General features: G+C 51.5%; 1 protein-coding gene across 1 annotated transcript in view; it reads left to right on the forward strand.

The window, feature by feature from the left end:
- Positions 1 to 19,647, forward strand: part of LOC135255746 (PH domain leucine-rich repeat-containing protein phosphatase 2-like) — a 35,574-nt gene that overhangs the window by 11,938 nt on the left and 3,989 nt on the right. The window contains exons 4-16 of the mRNA XM_064337303.1: positions 5,958 to 6,148; positions 6,655 to 6,780; positions 9,829 to 9,983; positions 12,042 to 12,188; positions 12,710 to 12,940; positions 13,576 to 13,778; positions 14,322 to 14,382; positions 14,613 to 14,708; positions 15,833 to 15,988; positions 17,795 to 17,995; positions 18,465 to 18,627; positions 19,018 to 19,148; positions 19,503 to 19,616. Coding sequence (XP_064193373.1) covers positions 5,958 to 6,148; positions 6,655 to 6,780; positions 9,829 to 9,983; positions 12,042 to 12,188; positions 12,710 to 12,940; positions 13,576 to 13,778; positions 14,322 to 14,382; positions 14,613 to 14,708; positions 15,833 to 15,988; positions 17,795 to 17,995; positions 18,465 to 18,627; positions 19,018 to 19,148; positions 19,503 to 19,616 — 1,975 coding nt within the window. The remainder of the gene's footprint in view (positions 1 to 5,957; positions 6,149 to 6,654; positions 6,781 to 9,828; positions 9,984 to 12,041; positions 12,189 to 12,709; positions 12,941 to 13,575; positions 13,779 to 14,321; positions 14,383 to 14,612; positions 14,709 to 15,832; positions 15,989 to 17,794; positions 17,996 to 18,464; positions 18,628 to 19,017; positions 19,149 to 19,502; positions 19,617 to 19,647) is intronic.

Below are 19,647 nucleotides of genomic sequence, written 5' to 3' on the forward strand. Positions count from 1 at the left end.
GAGTTCACAATTTACGATCAACTGCTTGCTGAGCAATTACCTCATACGCGTATGTACACACGCGCACACACACACACACACACACACACACACGCACGCAAGCTAGTGCAATCTCTAGCATTTTTGCTGCTGGATTTAAACGCCATTGTTTTTTTGTTTTGTAATTTTTTGGAGGCTTTTTCCAGCTTTATTGGACAGTACAGTGCAGAGGGACAGGAAGAATGGGGAGTGAGTGAGAGAGAGAGACATGCAACTAAAGGTCGCACGGCCGCATTCAAACCGCAGCTGACAGTGAGCATGTGTACAGTGCTCAACAGGCTACGCCACGAGTCACACCATTATAAGGCAAAGCCTTGGTCTAGATGCTGCATGAGGACACTGTAAACAAGGATATGTACCCGTGACCCGCTGGAGATAGTTAGGCACTTTGCTAATTGTTCACCGTTGTTGCTTTTCTCGTCTCTTGTTCTGACCTAGTTTTTTTAAATTATTTTTTTGTGTGTTTTTGAGTCTCCCTCCTGGACTGGCGCATTTTTCTGAAAGTCAATTTCCGTTCGTTCCTGAAATGGAAGCCTTATGAAGCTCAGTGAAAATTTAATAAGTTGGATTTTCTCATATTGGAAATTAGGGACTGAAAGGGCTTGTGCAGTTGACATCTTTAATATGTTTATTATTAGAGGAGTGACTTGCCGTTCTGCAGGCCACTGCAGTCCTTTGTTTTGGATCCCCCCCCCACCAGCACCCCCCGCGGGGGTCACCTAATCTGCTTTACGATCCGACGGCGGATCAGACGAGCGTTATTCATCAGGTTTCCCCGCCGAAAAGAATGCGGTCATTATTCTACCGTGCCGGAGGCGGCCCGGTCTGAAGGAAAGTTTCCGACGGGACGGCGAGCCGAGTAGCGCCGTGTGGCGGACGAGGCCGACAGTCTCGCGATCCGGTCGAAACTTCTTTCCACCGATGTGATTGGCGATTGGCCTAAAGCAACCGTGAGCCTTTGACTGAACCGGGGCGACATAGCTCAGGAGGTAAGAGCGGTTGTCTGGCAGTCGGAGGGGTTGCCGGTTCGATCCCCCCACCCTGGGCGTGTCGAAGTGCCCCCTGAGCAAGACACCTAACCCCTAACTGCTCTGGTGAATGCGAGGCATCAATTGTAAAGCGCTTTGGATAAAAGCGCTATATAAATGCAGTCCAACAGCATTAATTCATTACATTACTGTCGTTTAGCAGGCGATCTTTTCAACGTATGGTATTTTTATACAGGTGTAGCATCTATTTATGCGGCTGGATACTGAGGAAATTCAGGTTAAGTGCCTTGCTCAAGGGTGCAAGGCAGTGTCCTGGTTGGGAGTCGAGCCTGCAACCTTTCTGTTGTAAGCCCAGTTCCCTAACCGCTGTGCCACACTGCTGGCCCTGGGAGGGGGAAAAGCAGAGGCGGTGCGTGTGAGGGCAGTGGGACCCTGGTCCCTCCCCCAGTAAGATTTCGGCAGGAGGCTGAGTAAGATGGTTAGAGGGTCTTAGGGGATGAGGTGCCTGGGCCCCAGACCGTCCCTGAGGAACCCGCCATACCGCTATGCCCCCATGCTGTCACACCTGGAAGATAGAGCCCTTTCCCAGGCTAGTGTGTGTGTGTGTGTGTGTGTGCGTGTGCATGCATGCGCTTAGAATGAATATGGATATACGCTCTGAGACAAGAAGTGTGAGTGTGTATGTGTGCGCGCATGCGCGCATGTGTATGAGTGCTTGTTTTGCGTGTTTGTGTACACGTGCGTGGCTCTGGCTCAGGTCATGAGCAAAAAGTGCATGTGTACAGTACACGCTCCAGGCATGTGTGCGGAATACTGAGACCTCTGTGATCGCTGCATCGGGTCTGGATGAGGCTCCTTAGGGGGTGGGGTAGAAGACGCCTCACAGTGTGTGTGCGCGGGCCCGCGCTGGAGCAGAGGCGGGCATAAAGAGGCCGATTAGATGTCATCCATTGATCTGTGTTCATTAGGCTCACAATGCACTGCATGTCCTTCACGCGATAATGCTATTGTGTCTGCATCTCAGGTTGGACTGAGGAACACTGCAGAGCCACATGCTCGAGATTCTGTTTCCATACCTCCCTGTGACACTTCGGCCTCATTTCTGCCTGCCCCACAACTCCGTACAGCTGTAACCTGGGTGATTATAGGACTCTGGCGTCAGAACAGAGGAACACGCCCTTCATTATCTGTTCAAGCCATCTGATTGGTTCTTATGCCTGTCTGTCAAATCTATAAGGAAGATGGTTGGACTCCTCAGCCGTGCTTTTTGAAACTTTTTAAATTTTGTGGCATTCCCATTTGAAGTCTCTTGAGATTATTGTTCAGGTCTCCACCAGCCTGAGAGAACCCAGAAATAATGAAACTGCAGTTATTTTACTTGTTTAATCATTTAACTGTCATTTCTTTATGACAGTCCAATGGCTTGGTCTGTTTGCATCATGGTTTTAGAGTCATAAAGTATAAAGTTTATTTAAAGTAACTTTACCCATAAAGTTTGAGCCATAAAGTCTGACTAACATTGAGCAGTTTGGCCTTGCTTACCGGATTGCACATGTCCATGTGTCGTTATTGCTTTAAAGTGTGGGATGGATGTCTGTGTCAGTGACACGGTCACATTCATCACACTGCCTGTCATAAGGGTCTTTTAAGGGGGATCTGAAGGGCTGGATCCCGCGGCCATTTTGTTTCCGGTTTCTCCGCAGTAGTGTAGTCGCTGAAGTGCGCAGGAGGTGCTAATAGGGCCGTTTGTGCTTTATCGGGCCTTCGGGGGAGATTCCTAGTTTGGAAATGATTGTTCACATCCTTTTGAGATGGCAGATGTGATTTTAGAGGCTCTTAAAGGGGGAGACTCAATTTCCCAGCAGTGGCGGGGGTGGGGGGGGTGGGTGCGATAATCTAGTTTAAGAAGGTTAGATGGGAAGTGGCTTGTAAATTAGCCGTTGCTTCTGAGCGGACCGTCTCTCTGGATTGTGTTGTCCTGGGGTTTTTGACTCGGCCTGTAAAGCTCCTCGTGCAGCAGGACCGCCGGGGTCGATGACCGGCTCGGTTTGAACAGTTTTTATGGTCGTTTCCGACCTTTCCTCCCATAATTCCCTTCTAATGTGCACGAGGAGATTATTGCTGAATCAGACTTCGCCCCCCGCACTTCGGTTTGCACTTGGGCATTTCCATAGGGCGCTGCTGTGACGTGCAGGCTAATTGTCGTAACGTTTTTGTGTGAAGCGATGTTTTGGTCGCAGGTATCGTTTCTTTTTAATACAGCAGTCGGTCAGTTTGTGACAGTGCGTTTTTTTTTTGGCTTGGTTGTTGCCTGCGCCCAAATAGAAACTCCTGGTCACCCCGTGTCGATCGGGAGAGGGTGGAGGCTGATGGTGTCTGTCACCCCACCCATTGCGCCCCACGACGCAGCAGGGAGGTCCCCACTGCGCAGGGGCAGAGTCCAGATGTCCCAGGGAGGTCCCCACAAGGTTATCGATGAGCGGCAGACCAAATAAACGACCAGACTAAATAAGGATCACTGCCAGTCTGGAGTCAGCAGTTTGCAGGCGGATGCGAGAGCTCCCTTGGGGTCTGTTAAAATGGTGTGTGTGTGTGTGTGTTTGGGTGGGTGTTTGGGTGTGTGTGTGTGTGTGTGCGTGTGTGCAGGTGGGTGGGTGTGTGTGTGTGTGTGCAGGTGGGTGGGTGTGTGTGTGTGTGTGTGTGTGTGTGTGCGTGCGTGTGTGTGTGTGTGCAGGTGGGTGTGTGTGTGTGTGCAGGTGGGTGAGTGTGTGTGTGTGTGTGTGTGTGTGTAGGTGGGTGAGTGTGTGTGTGTGTGGTGTGTGTGTGCTTTATCAGGTGGGTGGGTGTGTGTGTGTGTGTGTGTGTGTGTGTGTGTGTGCGTGCGTGTGTGTGTGTGTGCAGGTGGGTGTGTGTGTGTGTGTGTGTGTGCAGGTGGGTGAGTGTGGTGTGTGTGTGTGTGTGTGCAGGTGGGTGAGTGTGCGTGCGTGTGTGTGTGTGTGCAGGTGGGTGTGTGTGTGTGTGTGTGTGTGCAGGTGGGTGAGTGTGTGTGTGTGTGTGTGTGCAGGTGGGTGAGGTGTGTGTGTGTGTGTGTGTGTGTGCAGGTGGGTGAGTGTGTGTGTGTGTGTGTGTGTGTGCAGGTGGGCGCGTGTGTGTGTGTGTGTGTGTGTGTGTGTGTGCAGGTGGGCGCGTGTGTGTGTGTGTGTGTGTGTGTGTGTGCAGGTGGGCGCGTGTGTGTCCCTTGCAGCACCTGGGGGGTTCTGCCCCTCGTACAGTCTTCTGTCCCTGGAACCTTTTCCTTACCAGCCTTCCAGACTCGCACAGAGCAGCTGCCAGTCAGCAGGATTACGTTCAAAAAGACGCGTTTATCGTTTTGCACAAAACATAAAATGTCTTTATTTTAACTGCGTGAGTGTCGATAAGAAATAAGAGAGTGAAAGTATGGCCTGTGGTACCTGTGTGGTTATTTGGGCAGGGACGTGGCGCATACTGGTGCCCCGTCGCAGGGCTCTGGGCTGGGCTGGCGTTTGAAGTGTCCTTCGGGCCTCAGTGGATCCTGGGACAGAGCGCTCTGACATCATCACAGGGACGCAGGACGGGGGGACGGGGGACGGGGGGCGGGGGGTTAGGACGGGGGGATGGGGGGACGGGGGGATGGGGGTTAGGACGGGGGATCGGGGGACGGGGGATGGGGGTTAGGACGGGGGATCGGGGGGACGGGGGGATGGGAGGGGTTTAATGTGGCAAAGCCCTGACTCATCCTTGAGCCTGACTGATGTGTCGATGAGGGGGGGTCTCGTCAGGCGGAGCGCGTGTGAATATTAGCGTGAGAGAGAGAGAGAGAGAGAGAGAGAGAGAGGAGAGAGAGAGAGAGAGAGAGAGAGAGAGAGAGAGAGAGAGAGAGAGAGAGAGAGAGAGAGAGAGAGAGAGAGAAGGAGAGAGAGAGAGAGAGAGAGAAGAGAGGAGAGAGAGAGAGAGAGAGAGAGAGAGAGAGAGAGAGAGAGAGAGAGAGGAGAGAGAGAGAGAAGAAGAGAGAGAGAGAGAGAGAGACGAGAGGACAAGAGCAGAGTAGCGCCGCGGCGACCTGCTTCTCACAAACGCGCAAGGTTGATTTAAAAATACCGTCCTCGCACCCGTTCACACCTGCCGCTGGCTCCGCCCCCAAGGAATAGCGCAGCGGGGGGTGAGGGGGGAGGGGGGGGGGGTTGCGGGAGGTTTTGGGGGGTGGGGGGGGGGGTGTAGAGAGCAGGGCTGTGTTTCTGTCCCAGAGCCTGTCCTCCAGGCTGTCTGTCTCTGCGCCCTTTCACACATGGTTCTGCTTGAGTAGCAGAGCGCCCCCTGCCCCTGTTTTCATGGAGTGGCGCGTTAGCTAGCCCAGTCTGGGGAGGGAGCGAGGCCACTGGTCCTGACGGCTGGGAGGTGAATGATGTACAGCACGCCCCAGTGAGCCGCAGTGCTGGGTGTGTGTGTGTGTGTGTGTGTGTGTGTGTGTGTGTGTGTGTGTGTGTGTGTGTGTGTGTGTGTGTGTGTGTGTGTGTGTGTGTGTGTGTGTGTGTGTGTGTGTGTGTGTGTTTTTTGGCGGTCTGTGAAGCTGAGTGTACGCGAGAGGAGAGGGGAAGGGAAAAGGCCAGCTGCGTTCACCAGGCCGCCAGCGACGGGCCCCAGCTGTCATGTGACAGGGGTCTTGTGAGCGTGTGACGTTGAGGGGCTTTGTGTGTGCGTGTGTGTGTGGTTTTGTGTGTGTTTGTTTTGAGCGCAGACCAGCTGGAAGGGGCATGCACCTTCAGAATGTGTTTCAGGAGATGCGCGTTTCAGAGGATTCTCTTTTCTGTGCACTGGGGAGGGATGGAGGACCGTTGCCGTGACCGCACCGTGACCGTTGCCGTGACCGCACTGTGACCGCGCCGCTCCCTCTCGCTCTCCTCCTTGCAGAGAAGCCGCTGAGCGCGGACCAGCTGGAGCGCACGCTGCTGACGGGCGTGTTCAGCGTGCGGAAGGGCAAGACGCAGCTGCACAAGTGGGCGGAGCGGCAGGTCATCCTGTGCGGCACCTGCCTGATCGTGGCCTCCGTCAAGGACAGCCTCACCGGCAAGATGCACATCCTGCCCCTGGTGGGGGGAAAGGTCAGGGGTCAGGGGTCAGGGGTCACGCATTTTCTCCCAATCTGTACGTCTGTTTACCGATGCTCACGTGCTCACGTATCTTCACACGCGTAACCATCCGGTGCGCATTGCTGAAATTCTGTGGTTATACACGGGTGAGGATCAGCGCAGAGCTGCCGTCGCAAGGTCTAGTCACCGAGGGGAAATATGTGCTCATAATCGCCCTGCAAACGGAACAAATCTGTATCTGTTTACACATACTGCGCTTTCAGAATGTCAGCCATCTAACTGTCACTTTGGTCCTGTTTGTGTTCTGTTTGTTATGTTAAATGCATGTGTGTGTGTGAGCGTGTGTGTATGTGCATGCGTGTGTGTGCTTGTGTGTGTGTGTGTGTTGTGTGCTTGTGTGCGTTGTGGTGTGTATGTGCTGCTGTGTGTGGTGTGTGTGCGTGGTGTATGTGCATGCATGTGTGTGTGGTGTGTGTGTGTGTGTGTGTGTGTGTGTGTGTGTGTGTGTGTGCGCGCAGGTAGAAGAGGTGAAGAGGAGGCAGCACTGTTTGATGTTCAGCTCGGCCGGACCCCAGGCTCAGACCTACTTTGTGAACTTTGACACCCTGGCAGACTACCAGAGATGGCATCGGCAAGCGTCTAAAGTGAGCATTTTTCCCTTTCATTCTCTCTTTATGCAAGACACGAACAGCCATCAAACCAAGTGGATACTTCCTTTTTTTGTCATGTGTTTTGGTTCGTTTGTGTGTTCGTGCCTGCATGTGTGTGTCTGTGTATGAGAGAGAGAGAGGGTAATCTGTGTGTGTGTGTGTGTGTGTACGCACGTGTGTGTGCGTGTGTGGTGATGAGTTTCCTCTCAGTGTCTTGCTGGGCGTGATTAGGAGAGGCGGTTTTCCCTCTGATTGCTTCCTCAATGAGACTCGAACTAAAGGGGGTCAGGAGAGCAGTACCCCCCCCCCCCAACCCCCCCGGATTCCCTGTGTTTGACTGGCAGTGTGTGTGTGTGTGTGTGTGTGAGAGAGAGAGAGAGAGAGAGAGATTGGTAAGGAAATTGAGAGAGCTGGAAGACTATATCTGTCCATCGGGAACCAGCACAGCTGTCCTATTAGACAGCTGACCCTCCCTGGCCTTTAATTATACACTGAAGACTCTCTCTAAGCCCCGAGCCCAGGCCCGTAATCCAGGGAGAAACTCACTCATTTAATGCCTCAGCGGGGGCTGGACAGTTCTCCTGCACAGACAGAGCATTTGGTAATTTATTTATTTTTTTGTTAGCGTTTTCTTTTTATTTATTTATTTTTTTTATTTGGTTAATTCAGAAGCCTGTGGTAAGTAATGGAACCCTGTGTGGGACTGAAGTGCCGCTGCTGAGGTTTAAAAATGACATCAGCAGGAACTGGGGTGAGCACGATAGCCTGACCAGCAGCCTGAGAGAAAGAGAACATTGAGAGAGAGAGGGAGAGAGAATGAGAGAGAGAGAGAGGGAGAAGTAGATGTAGTGGAATTGAGTGCGTGAGAATGAGCGAGGCAGAGAGAGAGAGACAGATTGACAAAGAGACATTAAGAGAGAATGAGAGGAATTGAGAGAGCCAGAAGGATGGTGTGAGAGCGGGAGAGGGACCGTGAGGGAGGGAGAAAGAGAGAAAGATTGACAGAGAAAGACTGACAGCGAGAGAGAGAGAGAGAGAGAGAGAGAGAGAGAGCGTGAGGGGGAGAGGATGAGAGAAAGACAGCGCAGGATAATTAGAGCAGAAGACACAATCAGACCCTTGTTGTGAGGGTGTGCTGCCGATCTGTGTGGCCTGTGGCTGGCAGAGGATGATGGGAGTTTTTGATTGGCTGAGAGTCGACCCCTGCCTCAATCACTCAGTCAGCTAACCAACCAGCCCAGAGCTGGCTGCCGGCATAAACAGTCTATGCACTCTGCAGTCTTTTACACCACAACTATCCCAGGGCTACAGAATTCAAGTAATACAAATGTATTGGAGTACCTTAGGGGCCACAACATTGTTCTGTGGGGCCACCAAAACTGTTGGGCTGGTTCTGATCAAACCAACCAACCAAGCAACCAATCAATCAACCCACCAACCAGCCAACCAACCAACCAACCAGCCCACTAACCAGCCCACCAATCAGTCAACCAGTCAGCCCACCAACCAACCAGCCCACCCACCAATCAATCAACCAGTCAGCCCACCAACCAACCAACCCACCCACCAATCAATCAACCAGTCAGCCCACCAACCAACCAACCCACCCACCAATCAGTCAACCAATCTGCCCACCAACCAACCAACCCCTTGTCTCCCAGCCTGTGATGAGCTGTGATTCTGTGACTGCAGGGGGCGCTCTCAGTGATAAGGGCAGCCTTGGAGCGGGGGCGCCTCAGACAGAAATGAACCGCTGAGAAGGCTTTTCTTTCACCGCTATCCCCGCCCCGTCCCAGGCTGTAATGAGACCGTTTTCTCAGGCTCTTATTCATATTTGATGCCACTGTGACAGTGCCCTTTTGTTCACATTCGATTAATCCCCTTATCAGAGTTATGGAGGAGAGAACGGAGAGGACTTTAAAGCCACATTGCGTAAGGTGTGATTTAGTGACTGGATTCCAGTTCAATGGGGCATGGAAGGTAGTCGAGAATTTTATTCACATTTGGAAGGAGACTTGAGACTGCGTGCTGAAAAGGGGATGGTGTTTTGGACAGAAATTTTTGGCGGTTGGAACAAGGGTCCCAATGAATGGTAAAGCCAGTCTGGACTCACCCCCCCCCTTTCCTTTTCCCCCCTTTTTCTCCTGGGTCACAATCCGTCTATGCTAACAGGGTTTTCGAATGTACTGTCCCCGTGGTTCCGTGGTTGCCATGGATACAGCGAGTAGCTTAAACCTTCCGTCCCCTTGGTGCTGAGTGTGGGTATTTTTTTTTGTGTGTATGGAAAGAAGTTGCCGCTGTTACTCAGGATTATAAGGTGTCTGTGCGGGCGCGCAGCGGGGGGAGGAGATGGCGAGCTCTTATTAAGCGCTGTAATTCAGGTGGAAAAGCACTTCGCTCTGTAGCTTATGGCGTACGCACAGCTGAAGAGACGAATGGCCGAGCCGTGTCCGCAGTCTGCTGTACGGGACCCGGGTCTGACACAGGGGCTGCGTCTGTACTGTGTGTGTGTGTGTGTGTGCGTGTGTGTGTGTGTGAGAGAGTGTGTGTGTGTGTGTGTGTGGAGAGAGAGCGGTGTTTGTGTGTGTTGTGTGTGAGAGGAGGAGTGTGTGTGTGTGTGTGGTGAGAGGTGTGTGTGTGTGTGTGGTGGTGTGTAGAGGAGAGAGGTGTGTGTTGTGTGGTGTGTGGTGAGAGAGAGGATTTGGTGTGGTGTAGAGGGAGAGTGGTTGTGTTGTGTGTGTGTGTGAAGAGAGGAGAGGTGTGTGTGTCTGTGTGTTGTGTGAAGAGTGTGTGGTGTGTCGTGTGTGTGTGTGTGTGTGTGAACAAGCAGTGTGTGTGTGTGTGTGTGTGGAGAGAGAGAGTGTGTGTGTGTGCGTGTGTGTGTGTGTGAGAGAGTGTGTGTGTGTGTGTGTGTGTGAGAGAGAGACAGCGTGTGTACACTATGAACAGGAAACCTGCCACTCATGCTCTACTCTGTGTGTGTGTGTGCGTGTGTGTGTGCGTGTGTGCGTGCGTGTGTGTGTGTGTGTGTGTGTTTTTCAGGTGGTGTCTCAGACGGTCAGCTTGGTGGATCTCTCCTGCTACAGCCTGGAAGGTGTGCCTGAGTGCCTATTCTACAGCCAGGACATCACTCACCTCAACCTGCGCCACAACTTCATGAGTCTAGAGGGGGAAGGGGGGCTGCAGAGTCTCAGCAGGTAACATCACACCCTCACCTGTCCTGTACCTGTCCATAGTGACATCACCCCCTCACCTGTCCTGTACCTGTCCATGGTGACATCACACCCTCACCTGTCCTGCACCTGCACGTAGTGACATCACAGCCTCACCTGTCCTGCACCTGCATGTAGTGACATCGCACCTCACCTGCACTGCACATGGTGACATCACACCTCACCTGCACTGCACATGGTGACATCACACCTCACCTGCACTGTACATGGTGACATCACACCTCACCTGTACTGCACATAGTGACATCACACCCTCACCTGTCCTACACCTGCATGGACCTGCTCACCAGCACAGCCCACAGTGCTTCCCCATCGTCGTTCACTGCAAGCATTCTTCTGCCTGTTTTTTTTCTTTTTCCTGGAACGTGCCTGTGCTGTGATTGGAACCGGATCTCCCGCTGAAGTCTGTACAGGATTGTTTGTTGCTGAGTAACAGCAGATAACTGCTTTGTACTCTGTCATTGTTCTGCTGCTGATGCTCAAAGACAAAATGGAACCTTATCTCCTCTCATGGGCTGGGTAAACACTCAGCAGCACATATTAAAATGGGCTGCTGTCCCTCTCGGAGGGCAACAGTATTGAGCTGTAAGCAGCATCTCCTCTGTCTCTTAACTAAGTGCAAGGGTAAGTGGAGGATAGCTGTGTGTGCATGTGTGTTTGTGTGTGTGAAAGGGGGTGTGTGTGTATGTGTGTGTGAGAGGGTGTGTGCGTGTGTGTGTGTGTGTGTGAGAGAGAGTGTGTGTGTGTGTGTAAGAATGTGTGCGTGTGTGTGTGAGAGAGAGTGTGTGTGTGTGTGTGTAAGAGTGTATGCCTGTGTGTGTGAGAGAGAGAGTGTGTGTGTGTGTGTGAGAGAGAGTGTGTGTGTGTGTGTGTGTGTGTGAGAGAGAGAGAGTGTGTGTGTGTGTGTGTGTGGTGTGGTGTGGTGTGTGAGAGAGTGTGTGTGTGTGTGTGTGTGAGAGAGAGAGAGTACGTAATGGGCTGCAGAAAGAGAGCATGATGGAGGAGCTACTCAGCAGTGTGGAAAATCAGCTCATAAGAGAACAAAAATAAAGTCTGTCTCTTTCTCTCTCTCTCTCACTCTCTCACTCGCTCTCGTTCTCGCTCTCTCTGATTTTGAATCCAGTTTCCTGTACAGTTTTTATGAACCTCTTGTCTTGTGCGTACAGCGTGTATGTCCATGCTCACCTGCATAAGCAGATATGCAGTATGTATGTAATTACTCACCTCTACATACAGTGTACAGTTTGTATGGACAGCATGTGTGGGCATAGCTCTGCTGCTCTGTATCGTCCTCTCCTTCTCCTCCGTTTATCCGTGTGTCTGTAGAAACGCTGTGTCACAGCCTGCACTGAGCTGGCAGGCAGAGACAGGTGGGTTGGGGGGGGGGTGGGGGGTGGGGTTGTCCTTCCCAAACGCGGTCTGCGCTCAAGCATATGCTCTGAGTCGGCTAAGGAAGACGGGGGAGAGAGTGAGGGAGAGAGACAGGCAGGCAGGTAGATGAAGGAGAGTAGGGGTGGAACAGATGGGTTTGCCAGAATGAGTTGAGTAAAGGGCATGTGTGTGTGCATGTGCGTGTGTCTGTGTGTGTGCGTGTGTGTGTGTGTGTGTGTGCGTGTGTGTGTGCAGGTATGTGCGTGCGTGTGAAGGCGTGCGCGTGAAGGCGTGCGTGTGTGTGTGTGTGTGGTGCATGTGTGTCGTGCGTGTGGCGTGCCGTGAAGGCGTGCATGAAGTGTGTGTGGTGTGTGTGTGTGTGTGTGTCTGTCTCTGCGTATGTGAAGTTGTGTTGGCTCAGCTCTGTTGTGAAGAGTACGATGTCTGTGGTCTGTAGAACGACCGTACTTTCACATACGAGTGTCATGAAATACATGTGCCAGTGTTTAACTGTGCGCATTTATTTCCCGTCATATGACTGTTTTCTCTGTGCGCCAACATGAGGGGAAACCAAAGGAATTTGACGAGCCTGTTCTGTCGGAGCCCGTGCGCTGATTGGGCCCTTCTGTTTCCTCTGCCGTTTCTGCTCAGGTTCTCACAGCTGAAGAGCTTGAATCTGTCCCATAATCGCCTGGGCTCCTTCCCAGAATGCATCTGTGACATTGCCTCGCTAACGGAGCTCAACCTGTCCTGCAACGGCATCCACGCCCTACCGGGACAGATAGGTAACCTCCAGAGGTAAGGGTTGACAGTATTGGCCAAGACATATATATCGCATCAAAAATGAATGTCGAAAAAATAGTGATTTAAATGCACACATACATACTAATACTATAGAAGTGAGCAAAGTATAACAACATATCAGAGACTTAAATATACCTTTTACACAGTTATCCAGCCTAGGTACACTCACACAGCTGATATCCTATTGTGTGTGTGTGTGTACACACGCGGTTGCTTTTCAGGACAGATTTGCTACGAAACACTGCCTGCTTATTTTTTTTATCATACATTTTTAATTTTAAAAAATTGGACCAGTGAAGAGTATTGCATTAAAATTACCCGTGTCTGTCACACAACAAGAACAAGTCTCACTTTAAAACCATCCCAGTTTTGGAGCTGCCGGCCCTGGCAGATGAATTTGGGCTAGGTCGCGAACAGTTTAACCGATGCAGTGTCACAGAACGGCACCTCAGAGTCTGACGGCCGGTGAAATATTGGGCTTGCCCCGCCCCGCTCTGCCCCGCCCCTCCCCCCAGCCTGCAGACGCTGTCCCTGGACGGGAATCACCTGAGCGCCCTGCCCGAGGAGCTGGGCGGCCTACAGAGCCTCTGCAGCCTGGGCCTTTCCTTCAACGACTTCCCCCACATCCCCGCGGTGCTGGACGGCCTGACGGCGCTGGACAAGCTGGCCATGGCCGGCAACAGGGTGGAGACCCTGGAGCTGGGGATGCTGGGAAGGATGACGCACCTGAAGACCGTCGACCTGCGGTGAGATCGCGGCGACGTTACGCTGCTACCCCCCCCCCCTCGTCTTCCTGTCTTCCACACCTCTCGTTAAAAAAAAAAAACATCCCCTCGCGTCGGCCATTTTAGGCTCTGTGAGGAATCGATACGCACCGGTAATGCGATGAGGGATCCGCTGTCTGTGAATCGGGAAGAGGGGGAGCGGAGGGGAAATTAAATGACGGACAGGAAATGGAAGTTCAGCGCTGACAGGAAGGGCCAAATGCTTTCTTGTCCCCCGAGCAAGTGCAGAGGAGGGGTGGGTGGGGGGGTGGAGGGGACTTCTGTTTTCTCATGAAAAGAGTCAGCAGGGATATTTTTATTTGTCTGGCTTCGTTACCATGGAGTCTGAGCTCCTTCCTTTGGTCTCTGGAGCTTGGCGACATGATGAATTACTGTCTGGGGGGGGGGGGGGGGGGGGGGGTTGGTCAGGAATTACATACCTGTGTGTCCACCTGCACTGGATTACAGAGTCAGACAGGCTTGAGCTGTGGCTCCATGAACTCTGAAAGACAGAGAGGCATCTGGCATTAATAGACTCAGGGGGGCCAAACGTCACTCAGTAAGTTTTTTTTAAAATATATTTTTTATGGTGGTTCTTGCCCCGCCCCCCCGTACAGGCTGAACGGGCTGCGCTGGGTACAGAGCGAGGGGCTGGAGGCTGTGAAGCAGGTGACCTACCTGGACCTGCGGGACAACCAGCTCACCTGCCTGGACCTGAGCTCGGCCTGCAACCTGGAGACCCTGCACTGCCAGCGCAACCACCTGGGGGCGCTGTCGCTCAGCGGCTTCACTCTGCGCACCCTGTGTGCCAGCAGCAACCGTGAGTAATAATAATGGTAAAATGGTAAATGGACTGCATTTATATAGCGCTTTTATCCAAAGCGCTTTACAGTTGATGCCTCTCATTCGCCAGAGCACTTAGGGGTTAGGTGTCTTGCTCAGGGACACTTCGACACGCCCAGGGCGGGGATCGAACCGGCAACCTTCCGACTACCAGACAACCGCTCTTACCTCCTGAGCTATGTCACCCATTGGAATAATTATAATAATAATATAATAATATAACAATTATTCCTTGTGTTTATATTGTGCTTTTCCCCATACGCACAGTGTTTTTTACTGTGAGGAGGGGAAATGTAACCACTATGTAAGTGGCTCTGGATAAGAGCATGTGCTAAATGCCTGTAATGTAATGTAATGTCGAGACCTCAGTGAAACATCTCTTCTGAAAGGCATCATGCCCGTCACTGTACTGCGGCATTTGGGGTTTTATTTGACCAGCGAGGAAACATGAACAGATTAAACTTCATTTTGCTGCACACGCACTTCAGCCCAGGGTAAAGTGCCATTCTTTCCCTTGCAGGCTTGACCACGGTCAATATCTACCCAGTTCCAAACCACCTGATGCATATGGATCTGTCACGGTGAGATGTTGTGTGTGTGTGTGTGTGTGTGTGTGTGCGTACGCGTACATGTATGTGTGTGTGTGTCCGCCCGTGTGTGCGTGTATATGTGTGCGTGTCTGCCCATGTGCGTGTGTGTGTGTGTGTGTGTGTGCGCATGTGCGTATATGATCTGAGGGCGCTCTTGTGTTTCGTTTGTGCTGCGCTGTGGTACTGCGCCTGTCTGTGCTGACCGTTCCGGTGGTTTGCAGGAACCTCCTGGAGTACCTCCCAGACTGGGTGTGTGACACCCGCAAACTTGAGGTGCTGGACGTCACTCACAACCTGCTGTCCGAGCTGCCCTCCAGGTGTGCCCGCTAATCCCCCGTCTTCCTCCCTCTGTCTCATCCCTCACCTGTTCCACACCTTTTATTCATCTCCCCATCAGAGGCTTCAAGAGGACCAGGTCCTGTTCATTCAACCCATTCAGATGTTTTTTTTTTGTAACTGTCTGCCATTAGATCAGAGTTTGCTCTTCTGCATTTCATACATGTATCCAGTATGGCTTGCAGCTTATACACTTACTATAACTGTAGAACGTGTGTGTTATCCCTCTACCCAGAGAAGAGTTTATTATCCCTGTATTAAGCATTTTCTATCCTGTAACAGGCATTTCATATCCCTGTAGTGAGCACTTGTAGCGAATGTTTAGTACCCCTGTAGTAAACGTTTACTGCCTTGTAGTTAGCATTTTCTATCACTGTAGTAATCGTTTACTATTCCTGTCCTTAGCGTCTGAGGAAGTACTTGTGTTCTGCTTTCCAGCATATTTCATCATTATTTCAGGGATTTTAATACATTGCTTAATCTGCTGCTCATTGGAAGGGATTGTTGAAGTTTTATTAGAGTGGGAAGTTCTGGAAAGAACTGGAAAATGCTCCTCCTCACAGATGATTGTGAGGGTTCCCATGCTCAGCTGCAGTGTTGGACCACCCTCAGATCTGCTATGCCACTACGCTTGTGCCCTACTGTTTTTCTCTCTTGCTTTAAATAGCTAACTTCAGAATAGCTTGAAATCATCCCAAATATGGATATATTGCTGTTGTATTTTGGCCATGTGTGCGTGTGGTGTGTGTGTGTGCCCATGTGTGCATGCTTGTGTGTGTGTGTGCGTGCGTGTGTGTGAGTGTGCCTATGTGTGAGCGTGTGTATGTGTGTGTGCCCGTGTGTGTGTTCTTATGTGTGTGTGTGAGTGTGCCTATGTGTGAGCGTGTGTGTGCGTGTGTGTGTGTGTGTGTGAGTATGCCTGTGTGTGAGCGTGTGTGTGCGTGTGTGTGTGAGTGTCTTACTTGTGTCGTAAAATACGCTGCACTCCTACCCGTTGTGGTTGGCCCGATGGGAATGTTGACAGGTTTGTGTGCTGTCAGCGTTGCCGCGGTTTCTCGTGTGATCCAATCGGGGCTCTCGGTTTTGTCTCTGTCCCCTGCGCCAGGCTGCTCGGCAGCCTGAGTCTGCGGAAACTGCTGGCGGGAAACAACCAGCTGCACAGACTGCCGGACCTGCTGGACCACATCCCGCTGGAGGCCCTCGACCTCCAGCACAACAAGCTCGGCGAGCTGCCCGAGAGCCTCTTCTGCAAGGCCTTAAAGTAGGTCACGCCGTCCCCTGTCCTCCCTGCCTGATTCTCTGTTCCCTTCTGTTCCCTCTCTCAGTCTGTCCCCCTCTCCCTCTCTCTCTATCACCCTCTAACTCCCTCTCCCTCTCTGTATCCCCACTCTGTAAAGCTCTGTAAACCTGGTGATCACTCTCTGTAAAGCTCTGTAAACCTTGTGATCACTTTCTGTAAACCTTGTGATCACTCTCTGTAAAGCTCTGTAAACTTGGTGATCACTTTCTGTAAACCTGGTGATCACTCTCTGTAAAGCTCTGTAAACCTGGTGATCACTCTCTGTAAAGCTCTGTAAACCTGGTGATCACTCTCTGTAAACTTGATGATCACTTTCTGTAAACCTGGTGATCACTCTCTGTAAAGCTCTGTAAACCTGGTGATCACTCTCTGTAAAGCTCTGTAAACCTGGTGATCACTCTCTGTAAACTTGGTGATCACTTTCTGTAAACCTGGTGATCACTCTCTGTAAAGCTCTGTAAACCTGGTGATCACTCTCTGTAAAGCTCTGTAAACCTGGTGATCACTCTCTGTAAACTTGGTGATCACTTTCTGTAAACCTGGTGATCACTCTCTGTAAAGCTCTGTAAACCTGGTGATCACTCTATCTGTAAAGCTCTGTAAACCTGGTGATCACTCTCTGTAAAGCTCTGTAAACCTGGTGATCACTCTCTGTAAACCTGGTGATCACTCTCTGTAAAGCTCTGTAAACCTGGTGATCACTCTCTGTAAAGCTCTGTAAACCTGGTGATCACTCTCTGTAAAGCTCTGTAAACCTGGTGATCACTCTCTGTAAAGCTCTGTAAACCTGGTGATCACTCTCTGTAAAGCTCTTAAACCTGTGATGCTTGAGGGTCAACTGGTGATCACTCTCTGTAAGCTCTTAAACCTGGTGATCACTCTCTGTAGAGCTCTGTAAACCTGGTGATCACTCTCTGTAAAGCTCTTAAACCTGGTGATCACTCTCTGTAGAGCTCTGTAAACCTGGTGATCACTCTCTGTAAAGCTCTTAAACCTGGTGATCACTCTCTGTAGAGCTCTGTAAACCTGGTGATCACTCTCTGTAGAGCTCTGTAAACCTGGTGATCACTCTCTGTAAAGCTCTGTAAACCTGGTGATCACTCTCTGTAGAGCTCTGTAAACCTGGTGATCACTCTCTGTAAAGCTCTGTAAACCTGGTGATCACTCTCTGTAGAGCTCTGTAAACCTGGTGATCACTCTCTGTAGAGCTCTGTAAACCTGGTGATCACTCTCTGTAGAGCTCTGTAAACCTGGTGATCACTCTCTGTAAAGCTCTGTAAACCTGCAGGCCACTCTCTGTAGAGCGAGCCATGATGGACTAACCATCTCCTTTGCTGCACTTTGCTCCCATTTCCTGTCTGCTAAATCAGGGTTTGTAGGTGATGCCCCAGAGCACCAAGACTGTCTTACAAATGCCTTTTTACCTCATTCACTTTCCCTCTGCAGAGCTTTTATTACAGTAAGTGTTTTTAAATAGCAGCCATTTGATGATGTATTATTATCGATTTTCTTTCTGCTTCCTGTTTTATCTGTTGTATATTATCAAGCGGAATTTCCGGGCCATATATATATATATATGTGTGTGTGTACAGCGCCATGTTCCCAATAGTTTGGTGTCATAAATATGTCCTGAATCTCTGGGAAGCGCCCGCAATAAATAGAGTAATCACTCCTGATTTCGGTAATGTTCTAGCGAGCGAGTTGTAAAGAGGGTTATAAATAAACGGTGGCCTTGTTTGACCCCCCCCCCCCCCCCCTCCACGGCAGCCTGAGGTACCTGAACGTGTCGGCCAACTCCCTGGAGAGTGTCCCGCCCAGCAGCCACACAGAGGAGAACCTGAGCACGCTCCAGGAGCTCTACCTGACGGGCAACAGCCTGAACGAGGACTGCGCCGCCCTGCTGGTGGGACACCAGCACCTGCGTGTGCTTCACATGGCCTATAACCAGCTGCAGTCCTTCCCTGCCAGGTGAGTGCTGGGCTGGGTCTGCAGCCTGTGTGTGTGCGTGCGTGTACGTGTGTGTGTGTGTGTGTGCACGTGTGTCTCTGCGTGTGCTTCACGTGGCCTGTAACCAGCTGCAGTCCTTCCCTGCCAGGTAAGCACTGACTGTGTGTGTGTGTGTGCGTGTACGTGCGTGCGTGTGTATGCGTGTTTGCATGCTTGTGAAATGCATTGAAATTTTTTTGCCATGAGCTGTCATTTAAAACGCGTATAAACAGCTTAGACAGGAAAGCAATATGGAGATATATATCTCCCTTGTGTGTGTGTGTGTGTGTGTGTGTGTATGTGAGAAATTAAATTATGAAAGGCAGGCATTGACACCCAATCTAGCACTCAGTGGTTATTGAAGTGATTCTATTTGAAGATGATGTGCAGAGTGCTGATTGGTCCAGGCTGAGCCCCGCCCCCCACGGCGCCTGTCTCTGTCGCGTTTCAGCAAGCTGAGTAAGTTCGAGCTGCTGGAGGAGCTGAACCTGAGCGGGAACCAGCTGAAGAGCCTGCCGTCCACCGTGTCCAGCTGCAAGAGACTGCACACGCTCATCGCACACTCCAACCACATCAGCGTCTTCCCCGACATCCTCAGCCTGCCCGAGATCAAGGTCTGTCTCCTGCGTGTGTGTGCGTGTGCATGTGCGTGTGTGTGTGTGTGCGTGTGAGAATGGTTGTGCATGTGCATGTACACATCCGCATGTATTAATGTGTATGTGCATGTGTGTGTGTGTGAGATCGTGTGTTAGTCTGTGTACAGGTGTGTGTGCAAGCATATGTTGGCGTATGTATGTATTTTCATGTGTGCCTGTGGGCCATGTTCTCTTTCTCACTCTTCCTCCCTCCTCTCTATCTCTTTCCTTTCTGTCTCTGTCTCTCTCACTCGTCCACTTCTCTCTGTCTCTGTGTCCCTCCCGTTCTCTCTTTCCCCTCTCTCCCCATGTCTCTCCCTCTCTCTCCCCCCCCCTCTCTCTCTCTCTCTGCCCCCCCCATCTCTGCAGCTGGTTGATCTGAGCTGTAACGAGCTGGCGGAGATCCTGCTGCCGGACTCTCTGCCCCCCACCCTGCAGGAGCTCGACCTGACAGGCAACAGCAGCCTGAGTCTGGAGCACAAAACCCTCAACCTCTTCAGGTGAGAGAGAGAGAGAGAGAGAGAGAGAGGGAAGGAGAGAGAAACAGAGAGGAAGAGGGAGGGAGAGAGACAGAGAGGGAGAGAGGGGGGATAGAGAGAGAGAGGGAGGGAGAGAGAGAGAGAGACAAACAGAGACAAAGGAATAGAGTGAGAGTGAGGTGATCTCCAGGGATGACATGAGATTTCGACAGAAGGCTTGAGACTTTCCACCACAGCAGAGCACTGTAATTGTACTGAGGCAACCCAAAAGGAATCTGAATAGGCTTGTAAAATGTGACAGGTCAGCAGCTTGACCTGGCCTTTTCTTGCTGCGCATTGCTTATGTGTGCGTTTCCTGGTCCCCTCCCCCCCAAGTCACATCACCACCCTGAAGCTGGACCAGAAGCCGGCAGTGACGGCTGGAGACTCCCTGGGAAACTCCGCCCTCTGGTCTCATGGGTACTCCGAGATGAGCGGGCAGCGGAACAAGTGAGTCTGGGGGTGGTGATTATGTGGGAGA

Source organism: Anguilla rostrata, chromosome 5, assembly GCF_018555375.3.
Source record: "Anguilla rostrata isolate EN2019 chromosome 5, ASM1855537v3, whole genome shotgun sequence".
NCBI lineage: Eukaryota > Metazoa > Chordata > Actinopteri > Anguilliformes > Anguillidae > Anguilla > Anguilla rostrata.